The sequence below is a fragment of the Silurus meridionalis genome, chromosome 8 (assembly GCF_014805685.1).
Source record: "Silurus meridionalis isolate SWU-2019-XX chromosome 8, ASM1480568v1, whole genome shotgun sequence".
In the NCBI taxonomy this organism is placed as follows: Eukaryota; Metazoa; Chordata; class Actinopteri; order Siluriformes; family Siluridae; genus Silurus; species Silurus meridionalis.
Window position 1 is genome coordinate 16,053,021 of NC_060891.1, and position 12,944 is coordinate 16,065,964.

The 12,944-nt window shown below is 39.8% G+C and overlaps 1 protein-coding gene across 4 annotated transcripts in view; it reads left to right on the forward strand.

Annotated features, from left to right (window-relative positions):
* The window catches only part of LOC124390344 (neuronal PAS domain-containing protein 3), a 220,455-nt gene extending 209,101 nt beyond the window's left edge, over positions 1-11,354 (forward strand). For 3 of the 4 annotated variants that reach the window (XM_046856232.1, XM_046856235.1, XM_046856236.1), the window contains 5 exons: positions 682-875; positions 1,719-1,825; positions 7,776-7,923; positions 8,269-8,384; positions 9,605-11,354. In XM_046856232.1, coding sequence (XP_046712188.1) covers positions 682-875; positions 1,719-1,825; positions 7,776-7,923; positions 8,269-8,384; positions 9,605-11,007 — 1,968 coding nt within the window. In that variant the 3' untranslated portion in view covers positions 11,008-11,354. The remainder of the gene's footprint in view (positions 1-681; positions 876-1,718; positions 1,826-7,775; positions 7,924-8,268; positions 8,385-9,604) is intronic. The other variant, XM_046856233.1, reaches the window with a different exon arrangement.
* The last annotated feature ends 1,590 nt before the right edge of the window (positions 11,355-12,944 follow it).

Below are 12,944 nucleotides of genomic sequence, written 5' to 3' on the forward strand. Positions count from 1 at the left end.
TTGAGTGTTAAAACTCCTGCATTCCAGCTTCAAGTCCAGGCTCAGAAGAGGCCACATTTTCATTAAAGTGGAAGTTGCTCAGTCCTTGGTTTTGTTCTGTCCCCCCAGCGGAGCAACCCAAAGCATCAAAGAGCGCTCGTGGTCTGAGAGAGAAGTCACTTTAGAGGCCAAATCTGCCTGTATGAATGAAGATGATAACATCTCAGAGGTGAAAGCAGTGAAAACCCAGTGTCAGAAGTTAAAAAGTTTGTCTTGCTGGTTAAAATGGATAGACAACTTCTCCTTGAAAAAAATCACAGGGTTGCCTATCTAGTCCTTGTCCTCTCAGGGCAAAAAGACGAGAAGAGTTTAAAGCTTTATAAAAGTTTGAAGCTAGACAACAGTAGTTTTTTATGTTATTTTCTGCTTTCACATTTTGATTATTTTATAAAGTATAAAACCATTTTTACTTTACTTTTTAATAGGTATAATATTAGTTTAATATTATTATATTTTTCTATTCTGTCGGGTGGTAGAGACTTAATAAAAGCTGTCGGGTTGAAATGGCCTTGTCTGTGTCTAGGATAGTTGTCTAGTTTATATTTGAATGAGGTTGCTTATAGATAAAGCACATAATCTATATTTAATGTTATGTATTGTGAACTTTGCTGTACTCTGTTGGATCTCTCTGTTTTATCAAAGGTGATCCACATCACAGGCAGGCTGAGGATAAGAATGGCTCTAACGCACAATCGTTCAGTGCCAAATCAGATTATGGGCATGGTGGTGGTGGCTCATGCCCTCCCTCCCCCCACTATAAACGAGGTTCGCATCGACTGCCAGATGTTTGTCACACGGGTCAACATGGACCTCAACATTGTCTACTGTGAAAATAGGTAAACAAATTCTCTTTTTTCACAAGTGCTAGATCAATACTATTAAGTCTAAGTCTGATCGGTTTTTGTGTTAGATATTTATTGCTAAAAAAAAAAAAAGAATATCATATTCAGAATATTGTATGTTTGATCCTCATCAGATGCTTAATTTCTTGTTTAACCATATGTGCTGTGCCTGATTGTTGCTCCTGCCACATCTATCGTTCTTTTGAAACTCGGCCCAGAAAGACTTTATTTTTTACTTTCAAGCCCTCTGTTACTATCAAAGCCATTTCAGTTCTGCAAAATGAGAACATCCTAATTTGGTCTGGCTTGAAAGGAAATGTCTTATTAGTTTTATTAGTTTTATTTATGTCTTGAGGATTAAAGTCACCCCAGTGGCTGCTGAATTTTTTACTGCTCCCTTCACTTAACATATTTATGAGAGAATGGCATCTGGCCAAGTCTATTGCATAGTTATCATCATTGCAAAGCTTTTTTTTAATGTTCGATCTCAGGCTTACCCTCTAAGAGTCCAGCTGTTTCTCTAAGCAGTTTTTTCTAGTATCCTAGTGCTTACTGTGTACCTACAAGGACATTTTGAATAGCATTCAAAAAACCTTTGGTATATAACACATGAGTAAAAAATTCTGATGCGAATGTGTTACTTGTGCTTCAATTGAATGCATTTTTCATTATGTAAAGGTAGAGATTAACGGACAGCATTAATTCACTTGAGAATTTGAAAAGCATTGATTCTTTACTGCACGCACATTTCAATAAAGATCCTTTGACTGATTTTGCTAGCCTCTGTGTAACAGCATGATAAATACATGCGGATTAACACGTTTTATTCCCCTACAGAATTAGCGACTACATGGACCTGACACCTGTGGATATCATAGGAAAAAGATGTTATCAGTTTATTCATGCCGAGGACGTGGAGGGCATTCGGCACAGCCATTTAGATTGTAAGTAACTACAGGCCTTGTGAATGGTAACAAAACTATCATTCATAAATATTTTCTGCTGATTTGATTTGAACAGAGCATGTTTGAATGCCTGCACTATTTATATGCTCTACTAGAGCACAACAGTCTCTTCTCAAAGTCACCGTCAGCTGAGAGTCATAAAAAAAAACCAGAAGCAATATTGTCCATGGTCATTTTAATAGTCTAGTCACGTCAATGTAACAAGCTATAATAAGCAGGTGAAAAGCTTAATTTCTTTACAGAATGCTGTCATGTAACTCTGTTGCAAAACGAACAAAAATAAACATTCCTTTGGTATTTGGCAACTGTCATGTTAAACTGTTAACAGAAATAGTGTTGAAAAAAAATTATGTAAATGAAAGAGGGGAATGATTACCATATTGCTTTTCCCCAGTGGTCTAAGATCTGAGCATTATGTTGTGTGTATACATTTTTACACTCATTAAATATCATCCATATGCTATAGTGTTTATGTACACACTACTACTAACTGACATATCACAACCTCTAGCTGACAAATATGAGTTGTGATACTTTAGCTTTAGTTAGACTAGGTAAAAAAAAATATTGGGTTCTGTGTTTATTATAGGTCATGAGCAGCTAGGTACAGTGTCAATACAGGATAATAATTAAATACCTTTATAAAATCTAAATGACTGATGTTTTAAAATTAACTGTGGCAACAGCTCAGCCTTTTGTAACACAAATGAACTTTGCTGCATTTTACTGTATTTTATAGGCCTTATGTAATCCTTTCTTGAACATTATATTACCAGTTTTACTGTAGACTACTGTGTCTTTTAGTCATTTGAAGTATTTTACATGAGTATTAAGTAAGTTTTTACTCCCATTACAAACTTTGCCATATTAATGGACAGATTTGCCATTCACTCAAGGATGTAGTTAAGGAGCAATGAGGTGATTTTTTTTTTTAATACTGTAACGCTTATTTAGACATCCTCCCATAAGCATTTACTGTAGCCTGAGTAAATGTTGGAATGCAGGGATTTTAAAAGATTCCTTTCGATTGTCTTAGATGTTAAAAATACCCAAATGTCAATTTGAAAGTCTTGAATTGGGACTTTTTATTGGCTGATGCCAATTTATATATTTTTGTTCATATAATTTCAAATAAATATTCTTCAGCTAACCAGACTGAAGCAACTTACTTATTTATAGCTTAATATTAAATGTCATCTTTAGGCCAAGATTATACTTTAAAGATGCAAAGGTTTTTTATCCTACATACAGAAAATAAAAACAGGTATAAACATCTGCTATATCAGAAACCTAAATTATAGCATTTAAGCAGGAATATTCACATATTTTGACTTTCGTGTAGTTTTACCTCCGGCTTCTGCATCATGAACATGATGTTAGGCCACTCAGAACAGGTAGTGACTGAAGAATTTTAGCAGATTTGTGTGTATAAGTGTCTCAGTGCTCCTCTCGGGTTAAGCTGCACTTCTCCCTATACAGCCAGTGCATTTTGATCACACCTTTGCACCATGAAGTGTTTATCTTGGCAAATACCCCACAGGAATACTCTTTAAAGGCTCCACAACCTTTGGCACACTTTACTTTCATCGTTCTCTGTAGGAGGTATACTGACTGCCTAGAGGTGCGACCGTGCTTTTTGAATATCCTAAATCATCTGTTAAGTGTGTTTTGGCAGGGCACTTTTTTTTCCTGTACTCTCCTCTCGCCTGGACGTCATGGCAGACATTCAAAACGTCATTGAGAGCAGCGTAGCGTTTCATACAGTAAATGCATGCTTGCCTCGGCAGCAGGCAAGTTGCCATTATTTAAGTAGTGCGGGATGAGGCATGCGGAGTGGGGGGGGATAAATCCCTCTCTTTATTAGGTGTTTGTGGAGGAGGACGAGTGTCCTTGGGGCTGTTGGGTGAATTTGGAGCTGTCTGATTAGATATTGCAAGTTCAACTGAATTAGAGTGCAATTACCGCTGCACTGCAGTGTCCCTTTGCCTTAAAAAGCCACCAGATTGGGTCCATTAGGCCTTGATTTGAAACCCAGCAGAGAGAAAACAGAGAGGAGTGCATTGATGAGAGAGTTAGAAGGCAGAGGGCTGCCCAGAACCGCAAATCTCCAGCTGTCCCTGTCTGTCTAACCATCTATTACACATTACAATGCAGGCAATTAACATAAAAGTGGAAGCGTTGGCAAAGGCCAGCTGCAAATTTCATGTGGGAAAGTCTTACTGTATTTTGCTGCACATTTTATCATTATTAAGATAAAAATAACAACTGCTCAAACAGAAATTGTTTTAACTGCAGCATTGCTGCAAGTGCCTGTCAGGAGAAATATCATGGAGTTAATTATACATGAGTTTATAAGAAATTCTATAATCTGAAGTCTTATAGATGACTTTAAATCTTCGTTTGTTCAAGCCCTTAGGTAATTAGACAGTTGTGGTGTCCAAAAAAGTTTAATCCTATTTTAATTCCAATCAATTTCTTATATTTTGATCGAAATAATATAATGAACATCGATATGGACGAACATTTCTTAAAATTAATTGTCAAGAAAGTTTTTACTCACTTAGAGAACACTCTGCACGTGTAACCTCACTGACCATTCCAGCTAAGTTTGACACAGTTAATGGCAATGATCATTACTGTTCGAATGAAGGGCTCATCAAGCGAAGCTGGGAGTGTGTGCTGAAGAAGCAGCAGTCGTTCCCTGTGCAGTCGCTTCTCTGCTGATTGCCAATCAGAGAGTGACATCAGGTCACATGAGGCCATCAGATCAGCTGGAGTAAGGGAAATGAGAGAGCGTGGCTCTCTGCACTAACCTCTCTGTCCATTTTGCCTCAATAGCGAGCTCTAACACACACACACACACACACACACACACACACCACCCCACCCCCCAGACGACTGACTGGCATTATGCAACAAATAACAAAATGTCAGATACAAAAGAAACAGTGGTTGGAATTTTTGGAAGCTTGCTGAAAAGGGGAAATAAATATTAAAATTAAATTAACAAAATAATTTTGTAATTAAAATTGTATAGTGATTAGAGTGCTCAGAAAATCTGAAATTTTCAGTTACCATAGATACACTGCTTACAACTAAATCCCTGTGCTGAATGAATATTACTATGCCATCTATTCCTCTTTTTGCGGCATAGAAATTGATTTTTTTTTTCTACTGAGAAAGTCAAAGAAAACCCTTCAACCCAAACTGTCTTCTCTCAACTATTCAACATGACAAGGTGGCTGTTCCTCTCCTGTTCATGTCCAATTTTTCTCTTTAAATTTTAAATGTACATAATGGTCCCAGAGGTGCACTGAAGGCAAAAGTCTAGAAACATCATTGCCACATTTGTATAGTTTTATAATTTGCTAATTACATTTTAGCCTTAGTTTTAACAATAAATAAGTTGACCCTGTGGATTTTTCTCTTTTCTTTCAATGGGCTACATTCTTGTTGCATTTGCTCCACACAATTTTCTGTTACAAAATGAACATGGCTGGATGTGCCTGGACCAATGTACAAACATCAGCTCTTTTCATAGGCGTTTGATGTAACCAGATGTTTCCTATCTGCAGAAATGTAATGTGACAAAGCTGACCTCACCTGTGTCAGACACGGATCAGGAGCAGCACACCATAAATTAACACAAAAGGCGTTCCGTTACACAGCTAAGCATCTTACACACAGTGTAAATAACGTGTGTATAGGTGTGTGTGTGTGTGTGTGTGTGTGTGTGTGTTTTACCAGCCTGGAAGGGGGATGGGAAGAGATAGCTGAGAAAAGCGTGCAGAAACCCCAGGAGAGGGAAGCTGTGTGCCTGAAGGCAGATTCATAGAGCTGCTCTCTGTAGACTAGTTCAAACTGACTTTAATGAAAGACTCCCCTCACTGCTTATTGAGCTTAAAGACAGACTCCACCATCTGCAGAAACACAGAAGAATATACCTGATACACACCACCAAGTATATAGTCATTTCCTTTATTAACAGATTTTTCATAGGTAAATCTATAAAATTGTTATTCACCTGATTACTGAAAATAAATCATGACATCTCTGTTCTGGTATTCTTTTTCCATTACTTGTTTCTTTTATCGCTAACATTCCGTAAATTCGTTCAGTCATCAGTTTCAACAATGATGTGTGTCCTTCAAATTCTAAATTTGTAGGTGAGCACATTATCATTTGTTCATATGATGCATTTATTGCTTAAGAGCACATTGATGTAGTCAGCAACGTAGCTCGGGGTGAAGCCTGGCCAAGAGCTGTTTCTAGAACAATGCTGCAAACAACACAAAACACCACCCAGACCTGAAACAGGAGCTCTGCCTCCAGCCAGGAGTCTTATTTCCAGCACCTTTCCTACTCATTCATAAAAGGCTTGTCTTTACGTTAATACCCCAATGGACTGCAAGGACTTTTCCATAAAGCAATTTCACGGGTGTAAATGACTTGCTTTTATGTGACAATGACTCCCCCTGCCTCTCCCGCTGTGAATGGGGGCCACATTGGGTAAAGGGTATCTGAAAGGTAGCTGCTATTATGGAATGTATCCAAGTGATTAAACGGAAGTGAAGGACAGAGGCCTAGCAAAGAGAGAGAGAGAAAGAGAGAGAGAGAGAGAGAGAGAGAGAGAGAGAGAGAGAGCTCATCCTCCAGGCTAGCCTGAGGCTCCAGGAGAGAACAGCTAGATTAAAGATGCTGTATTCCTTTTAATGCCTCCAAAGGCTACGGCGCGAAAGAGAGAGAGAGAGAGAGAGAGAGAGAGAGAGAGAGAGAGAGAGAGAGAGAGAATGAAGGGGCGGCTTCATTACCACTAAATCAATAGCACAAACAGGTCCTGATTGATTTAATGGCAGTGTAAGTGAAAGGGGTTAAAAAATAAGGCTCACCTGCACAGCAGCAGCACTGGGCAGAGGCAGGGCTGCAGTGTATTGACGGCAATGCAGATGAGCCCAGCTCATTAGGAGAGAAACAAACAAAGCCTGGACTATGTACAGAATCAGTTTTAAAACGGGTTGCTTGATTTTCTTCTTCATTTTACTTTACAGCTTTTTTTTTTTTCAACATAAATCTCACAAATGAATTCAAGCTCATTTTTTATTTGTTACCAAGTAAATCATTTTGTTGCCTGAAAGAAAAGACTGTATCAAGTTTAGATTCACAGGCTTTCAGTATTCTGGACCATAGTGAGGAAATTGTGAAGGTTAGAGCAAGGGCATGTCCACTAGCCACAATGATCAAGGCAAAAAAACATATTTGTTTCAGGGTTTTTTTGTTTTTGTTTGTTTGTTTGTTTGTGTGTGTGTGTGTGTGTGTGTGTGTGTGTGTTTTCATTTGTTGCCTTTACATATGTATGCCACAAAAAGAAGTAGCTTTAAATGGTTTACTAAACAAAGTTAACAGTGTACAGTTTATTTAGTTACTGATCTATTTGTATAAAAAGTTATCTCAAAAGTCTTCCTTTTTCAAATGATGTTCTTTGTTCCAACATTTAAACGAAGAACATACATTTGTGATTCTGGCCATTTTAGCTTTACAGAAAAATGATTAATGCAAATACATATCGGCTGAGATAACATTTAGCACTTAATTTAGCCAAATTTATTGCAGCCAGACAAGGACAGAGTATAGTAGTCATTTCAGACAAGGACATAGCATAGAAGACAGTGCAAGCAGACACAGCGCACTCTGCTGAGCTAGTGTGAGTACAGTGTTCTTGTGTGGAAATAGCAGATGTAATATAGCCCTTTAAATCTAACACTTTAAATCTTATGCAATGAAATGAGATATTTTAAGCTTCTGAAATTATTGAATAATGAATTTCTTTTTTTTTTATCTATGAAATGAGCAGCAATAAAAGCTTATGATTTAACAGATTGCTACTGTAAATGGTTACTATTTTCTCTCCTCTTTGCCTCTTTCTTTATAGTACTGAATAAAGGCCAGTGTGTGACAAAATACTATCGCTGGATACAGAAGAACGGAGGCTATATCTGGATCCAGTCCAGTGCCACTATTGCTATCAATGCCAAGAATGCCAATGAGAAGAACATCATCTGGGTCAACTATGTGCTTAGGTAAACAGGGCTTTTTCAGTTAAGTGTTATCCTAAATTACTGTGACGCTTATTTGTCAATTCCCATCAGAAAGCTGGAGGATTTCCATTTGCGATTGTGAGGCAGCAACAGCCAAATAAATAGATCTCTGTAAGCCTCTATTTAATCTCCTCTCCCTTTGCGGGCACGAGCAGCGCCTTAGCCTGAGATCATTAGAGAGATGTGTGCTCGTGAACACTGGATCAATCAGGATGTTTAAAATGTTCAGAAAGTGTACTCTAGGTTATTTTACCTTCCTTCCACCTGGAAACAGTTCAGATCTGTGAATAATTCTCTTACCTCTCTCACTCTTTTTTTTGTGCTCAGTAATCCGGAATACAAAGACACACCCATGGATATCACACAGCTTCCGAATCTGCCAGAAAAAGCCTCAGAGTCCTCGGAAACCTCTGACTCAGAGTCTGATTCAAAGGACAACTCTGGTACAGTCTACTATTTCTTCATCTCTGGATAAAACAACTACTATGAAATGATAGCATACAAATAAATGTATTGCAGCACAAATAAGGTCCATCATATAAGTTGTATTCTCAGGCAAACCAAACAAGCTCTTATGTAGTCTACAGACCACACAATTTTAAGTGTTCACCTTAAAAGGAAAATTTTGCCCTGCAAGGTACAGAAGCATGGCACTTCAATGCTCCTAGTAAACCTGGTTAAAAGGTTCATTAAGCTTGGGCAGTCAACTGGAGATATTAATTATGCATTCCAGCACAAGATTGAGTATGATCCCAGAGATGGGTTTGGGGGCACTGAGAGGATGAAGTAGACTGACAGATTGGAAAGGGTGCCAGAATATTGCCTCCTGGCACCTTGGCATGGCCAGCCCTTTGCCAGTCTTTATCATAAAGGTTACAGTCTGTGCCAGTTGCAGCTGGACTAATTCATGCCCTGTTTTTTTTCCCCTCAATCATCAGTCTCTCTCACTATCCTAGTCTTCCTTGCTCACTCAGTCAGTTTCACAAAGCAGTTGGCTCGTTATTTATACCACCAAACTCTATAAAGAGTGAATGAAAGTTGAAATAAAAAGCTGACGAATAAAGAAGATAAAAACCGTGACCTTAATATGCCAGTGTTGGGTAACAACAATGAATATTACTTTATACTAAATACTATACAAAACAATTGGGGAACTTTTATTCTTAAAGTGGAATAAACTGAAGCATTCAAAGAACAACACCCATGACAAAAGCACTGGCCAGTGATTAGTCATTAAGTAATGATTATTTTTGCTGTTATGCTGTCTGATTTAAAAGCATCAGCTTTCTAAAAATGTTATATAGTCTTAAAATATTCAATAAAGGTATCAAGTGGTAAAGGTCCATCTGCAGATGCATAATACAGCATTTACAACCAAATGGACTTAGAAATATCCATGAACAATTTAAATAAATGTATAAGACTCTAAGGAAAAGGTAACAGCTATTAACCTAAATTTACATGACAGGGGGTTAAATCTTGGTAAGTATATTCAGCTGCTTTATGACATTGGATAAGTGAAAAATAAATATGTCTGGCTTAACACTTTCTCAACCTGAATTTGGAAAAATATCATGCATGATCTAAACAAATTCAATGATTAAATTATAAAATCTGTGATCCTATATGATGCCTGAACTTCCCTGTTTTTTTTTTTTCTTAGAAGACAATGAAAACCCCAAGTCAGATGGGAAAGGAAATAAGTCTTCTGGGAACAGTGAAGAGCCAGAAACAGACAGTAAGAAACCCACCAGACACTCTGAGCAGGAGATGAGGCATCAGGAGGAGGATAGCTCCAGTAATGCAGAGAGCCAGGAGAGTGAGGACAGCTTGGAGCCCTCTGATTGTGAGGCCGAGCACAAGGAGGGCCGCTTGACTCATCTCAGTGGTCTGCCCATTAAAGTGGAGCACTATGGTGATGGAGAGGGAGCAGAGCTTCACAATTCGCTCTCATCCTCCTCTGAAGAAGAGGATGAAGAGGAGGAGGAGGAGGAGGAAGAAGAAGACAATGATGAGATTATGAAAGACTACAACAGCGAAGTGGAACTAAGTGGTCCACTGACAAGTAAACGCCAGAAGAAAAAGAAAAGGAGAAAAAAACAGAAATGGGGGGGCAATCGTCAGCGTCTGCGACTTTCACCACCAGACAATGTCACAGCAAGTCCAGGAAGTCTGGAGCCTGCACTAGGGGAGCAGCCTCCACTGCTGCCACCTCCATCACCCGCAACTGCCTCAGTGCTCAAGATCAAAACAGAGATGGCCGAGCCAATCAACTTTGATAATGACAGCAGTATCTGGAACTTCCCCCCAAACCGGGAGATCTCACGCAACGAGTCACCTTTCAGCATGACCAAGCCTCCTAGTGCCCATGAAGCCTTCCCAGCTGCTATCCCAGACTCAGTACTCACTCCACCAGGCACTGAAGGAGGAGCAGGCATCAGAAAGCCCTTCAACAACAGCAGCAGCAGTAGTAGCAGTAACAGCGCCCCCACCTCAGCCAGCCTGGCACCCCCACTGTCTAATTCCTCAACCTCTGACCCCCTATCACCTCCACTTTCAGCCTCACCACGTGATAAGCAGCAGGGCACACCCACCTCCCAGAATTCCCTGTTGTATAGCGGTGACCTGGAGGCCCTACAGCGGCTACAGACAGGCAACGTGGTGCTTCCCCTGGTGCAGCGTGTTGCAGGCACACTGGCTGCCACCAGCACAGCAGCAGCACCACGTGTCTACACGGCAGGCACCATTCGCTACGCACCTGCCGATGTCACACTTGCCGTGCAGGGCAACCTGCTCCCCAGCGGACACACCGCGGTCAACTTTGTGGACATGAACGGGCCTGGCTTTGGAATTGATGCCAAGACACCCATGGAAATGCTCTACCACCATGTGCACCGGCTCAACATGTCGGGTCCATTTGGTGGTGCAGGCACAGGTGCCAGTCTCGCACAGATGCCCACTGCTAATGTCTTCACCACGGCAGAGGGACTCTTCTCTACACTTCCCTTCCCCGTTTACAGCAATGGCATCCACACAACACAGACTCTCGAGCGCAAGGAGGATTGAAGCAAAACACTGAGACCATATTACTGTGTTCAATTTAAATCAAGAAACTCTTTCGAGGCCTATGACTGTGTTTCAAGTTGGGAGTGGGAATTAATTGTTCTAGCACTTTGAATTTCAAGCAGTTATGCTTGTGTAATTGAAACAAATGGTTTCTCTTCCTGTGTCTTTCCTCATTTTTTTTTCTCTTCCTCCTCTTCCTCCCTCCCTTCTCTAGAGCCAATGACATTTTCTTTAAACAAACTAAACAGGCTCATCTCTATTTCAGAGTTCCTTTGAGCCACAGAGAATTCACCACTCAGGTGTGTGGTTTCTCCATGGTGAAATAAAATGTGCTTTTATTGACTTCATTACAGTTCATCCTTATTAGGATGTCTTGTGTATTTAAAGGCAATTCACAAAGTCGATAAAAAAAGAAACAGTTTTTTATCAATATCTTGATGTGATCAAGGCTGACACTGACAAAAGGATGTTACCCTGTTTGACATAGTTGAAAGGGTTTAAGGGTTCTTTCTTAACGAGGGAATGGTATTTTAGAAAATAATGCTTTTCTTCGTTTTTTTATAGCTCAGATTTAACTTACAAATCATGCATTTTAAAAGCAATTTTAGCCGGGTATTGACCTGATCCGAATGTTACTACAAACTCCCAGGACTTTGGAACAGGTCAGTGTGAGATTCCTCCAGTTCCATCTTCCTTTTGCAGATCCATGGTGCTATCATCAACTAACCCTCACTCAGCTGGCTGACGTAGGTTTTGTTCCAGAGCTCAACAAACGATGGCTTGAGAGATTTTCTACTGAAAACTCAAACCTCTATCAGACAAGTTCATTTTTCTAGTGTTTATCCCCTGCAGAGGGTGGAGAAGGGTTTTGGCTATGGCTCAATCTGATTGAGTCTGAAAATGGATTTGGACCAGGCTGTGAATCATTTCTTACCTCTCAGTGTAACTGAGGCTAATTTTTACATCATAAACTTGAAGATGAATGTGAAACTCTTAACAGGCTTCACTCTTTTTTTTTTCCTCTCCCTTCTCACATTTGAAGCCTAGTAGCTTTTGCCATCAGTCTCCCGAAATCAGTTTCTCTTCACTTCTTCTTGAACTCTGAAAACCACATATCAACAAGATTGTAATAAGGACATGCATTTTCAATCAGAAATGTGTTTTGAGAAATCACATTCCTAATTTTTTTCCACTGTTGCCAAAAAAAATTACCGTCACAGTTTGGTGTCAAGACACTGTGAATTTGTTTGGGGGGAAAAAGAAAGTAATAAAAAGGAAGAAAACTGTCGCTTCATCTTTTGGCAGCCATCCATCACGTCATCTATTACCAAGCGTGATAAGCGTAAACGTGTACAATGTGTAAGTGTCATTGGCTGTCAGTCCTCATAGCGATTTCAGTGTGTGTTACTATATGCAGTATATACCGAGCTGATGTAGCTGTTTCGTCCTTTGTCCTCTCTGTGCTAGTGTGGGCTTGGACAAGGGGGAACACTTGTTCTCCCTCTCCTTCCCCTCTACAGTCTTAGTGAACCAGTGGAGGTTAGTGGATTTTGTGTGGTGGCCTTCCAATGTAGTGTCACCTTTTTGCTGCTTCTTTTCTGTCTGTATTACTTTTCTGTTCCTGCTATTGCTTTGCTGTCGTGTAGTCTACAGACCTCTCTCTTCCTCTCAGAGATAAAAAGACTCTTAACTAGCTCAAAGGTTTAAGGAGCCATTTTTTTTGCCACTGGGGAATTCTGGGATTGCGGTCTCCACTTCAAAACTGACAAGGATAAAACCGAAGTAGCATTTAGATGTAACGTCTGGAACCTCAAAGGCCTAAGTTGTGAAACATTCCCAGAGTCCCTTGTGCTTCTCATGTGCATTGGGTGTATTTCATTGGTTTCCACCAACCAGTTGACTTCAAGGACCCTGCAACTAACAGGAAGTTAAATATT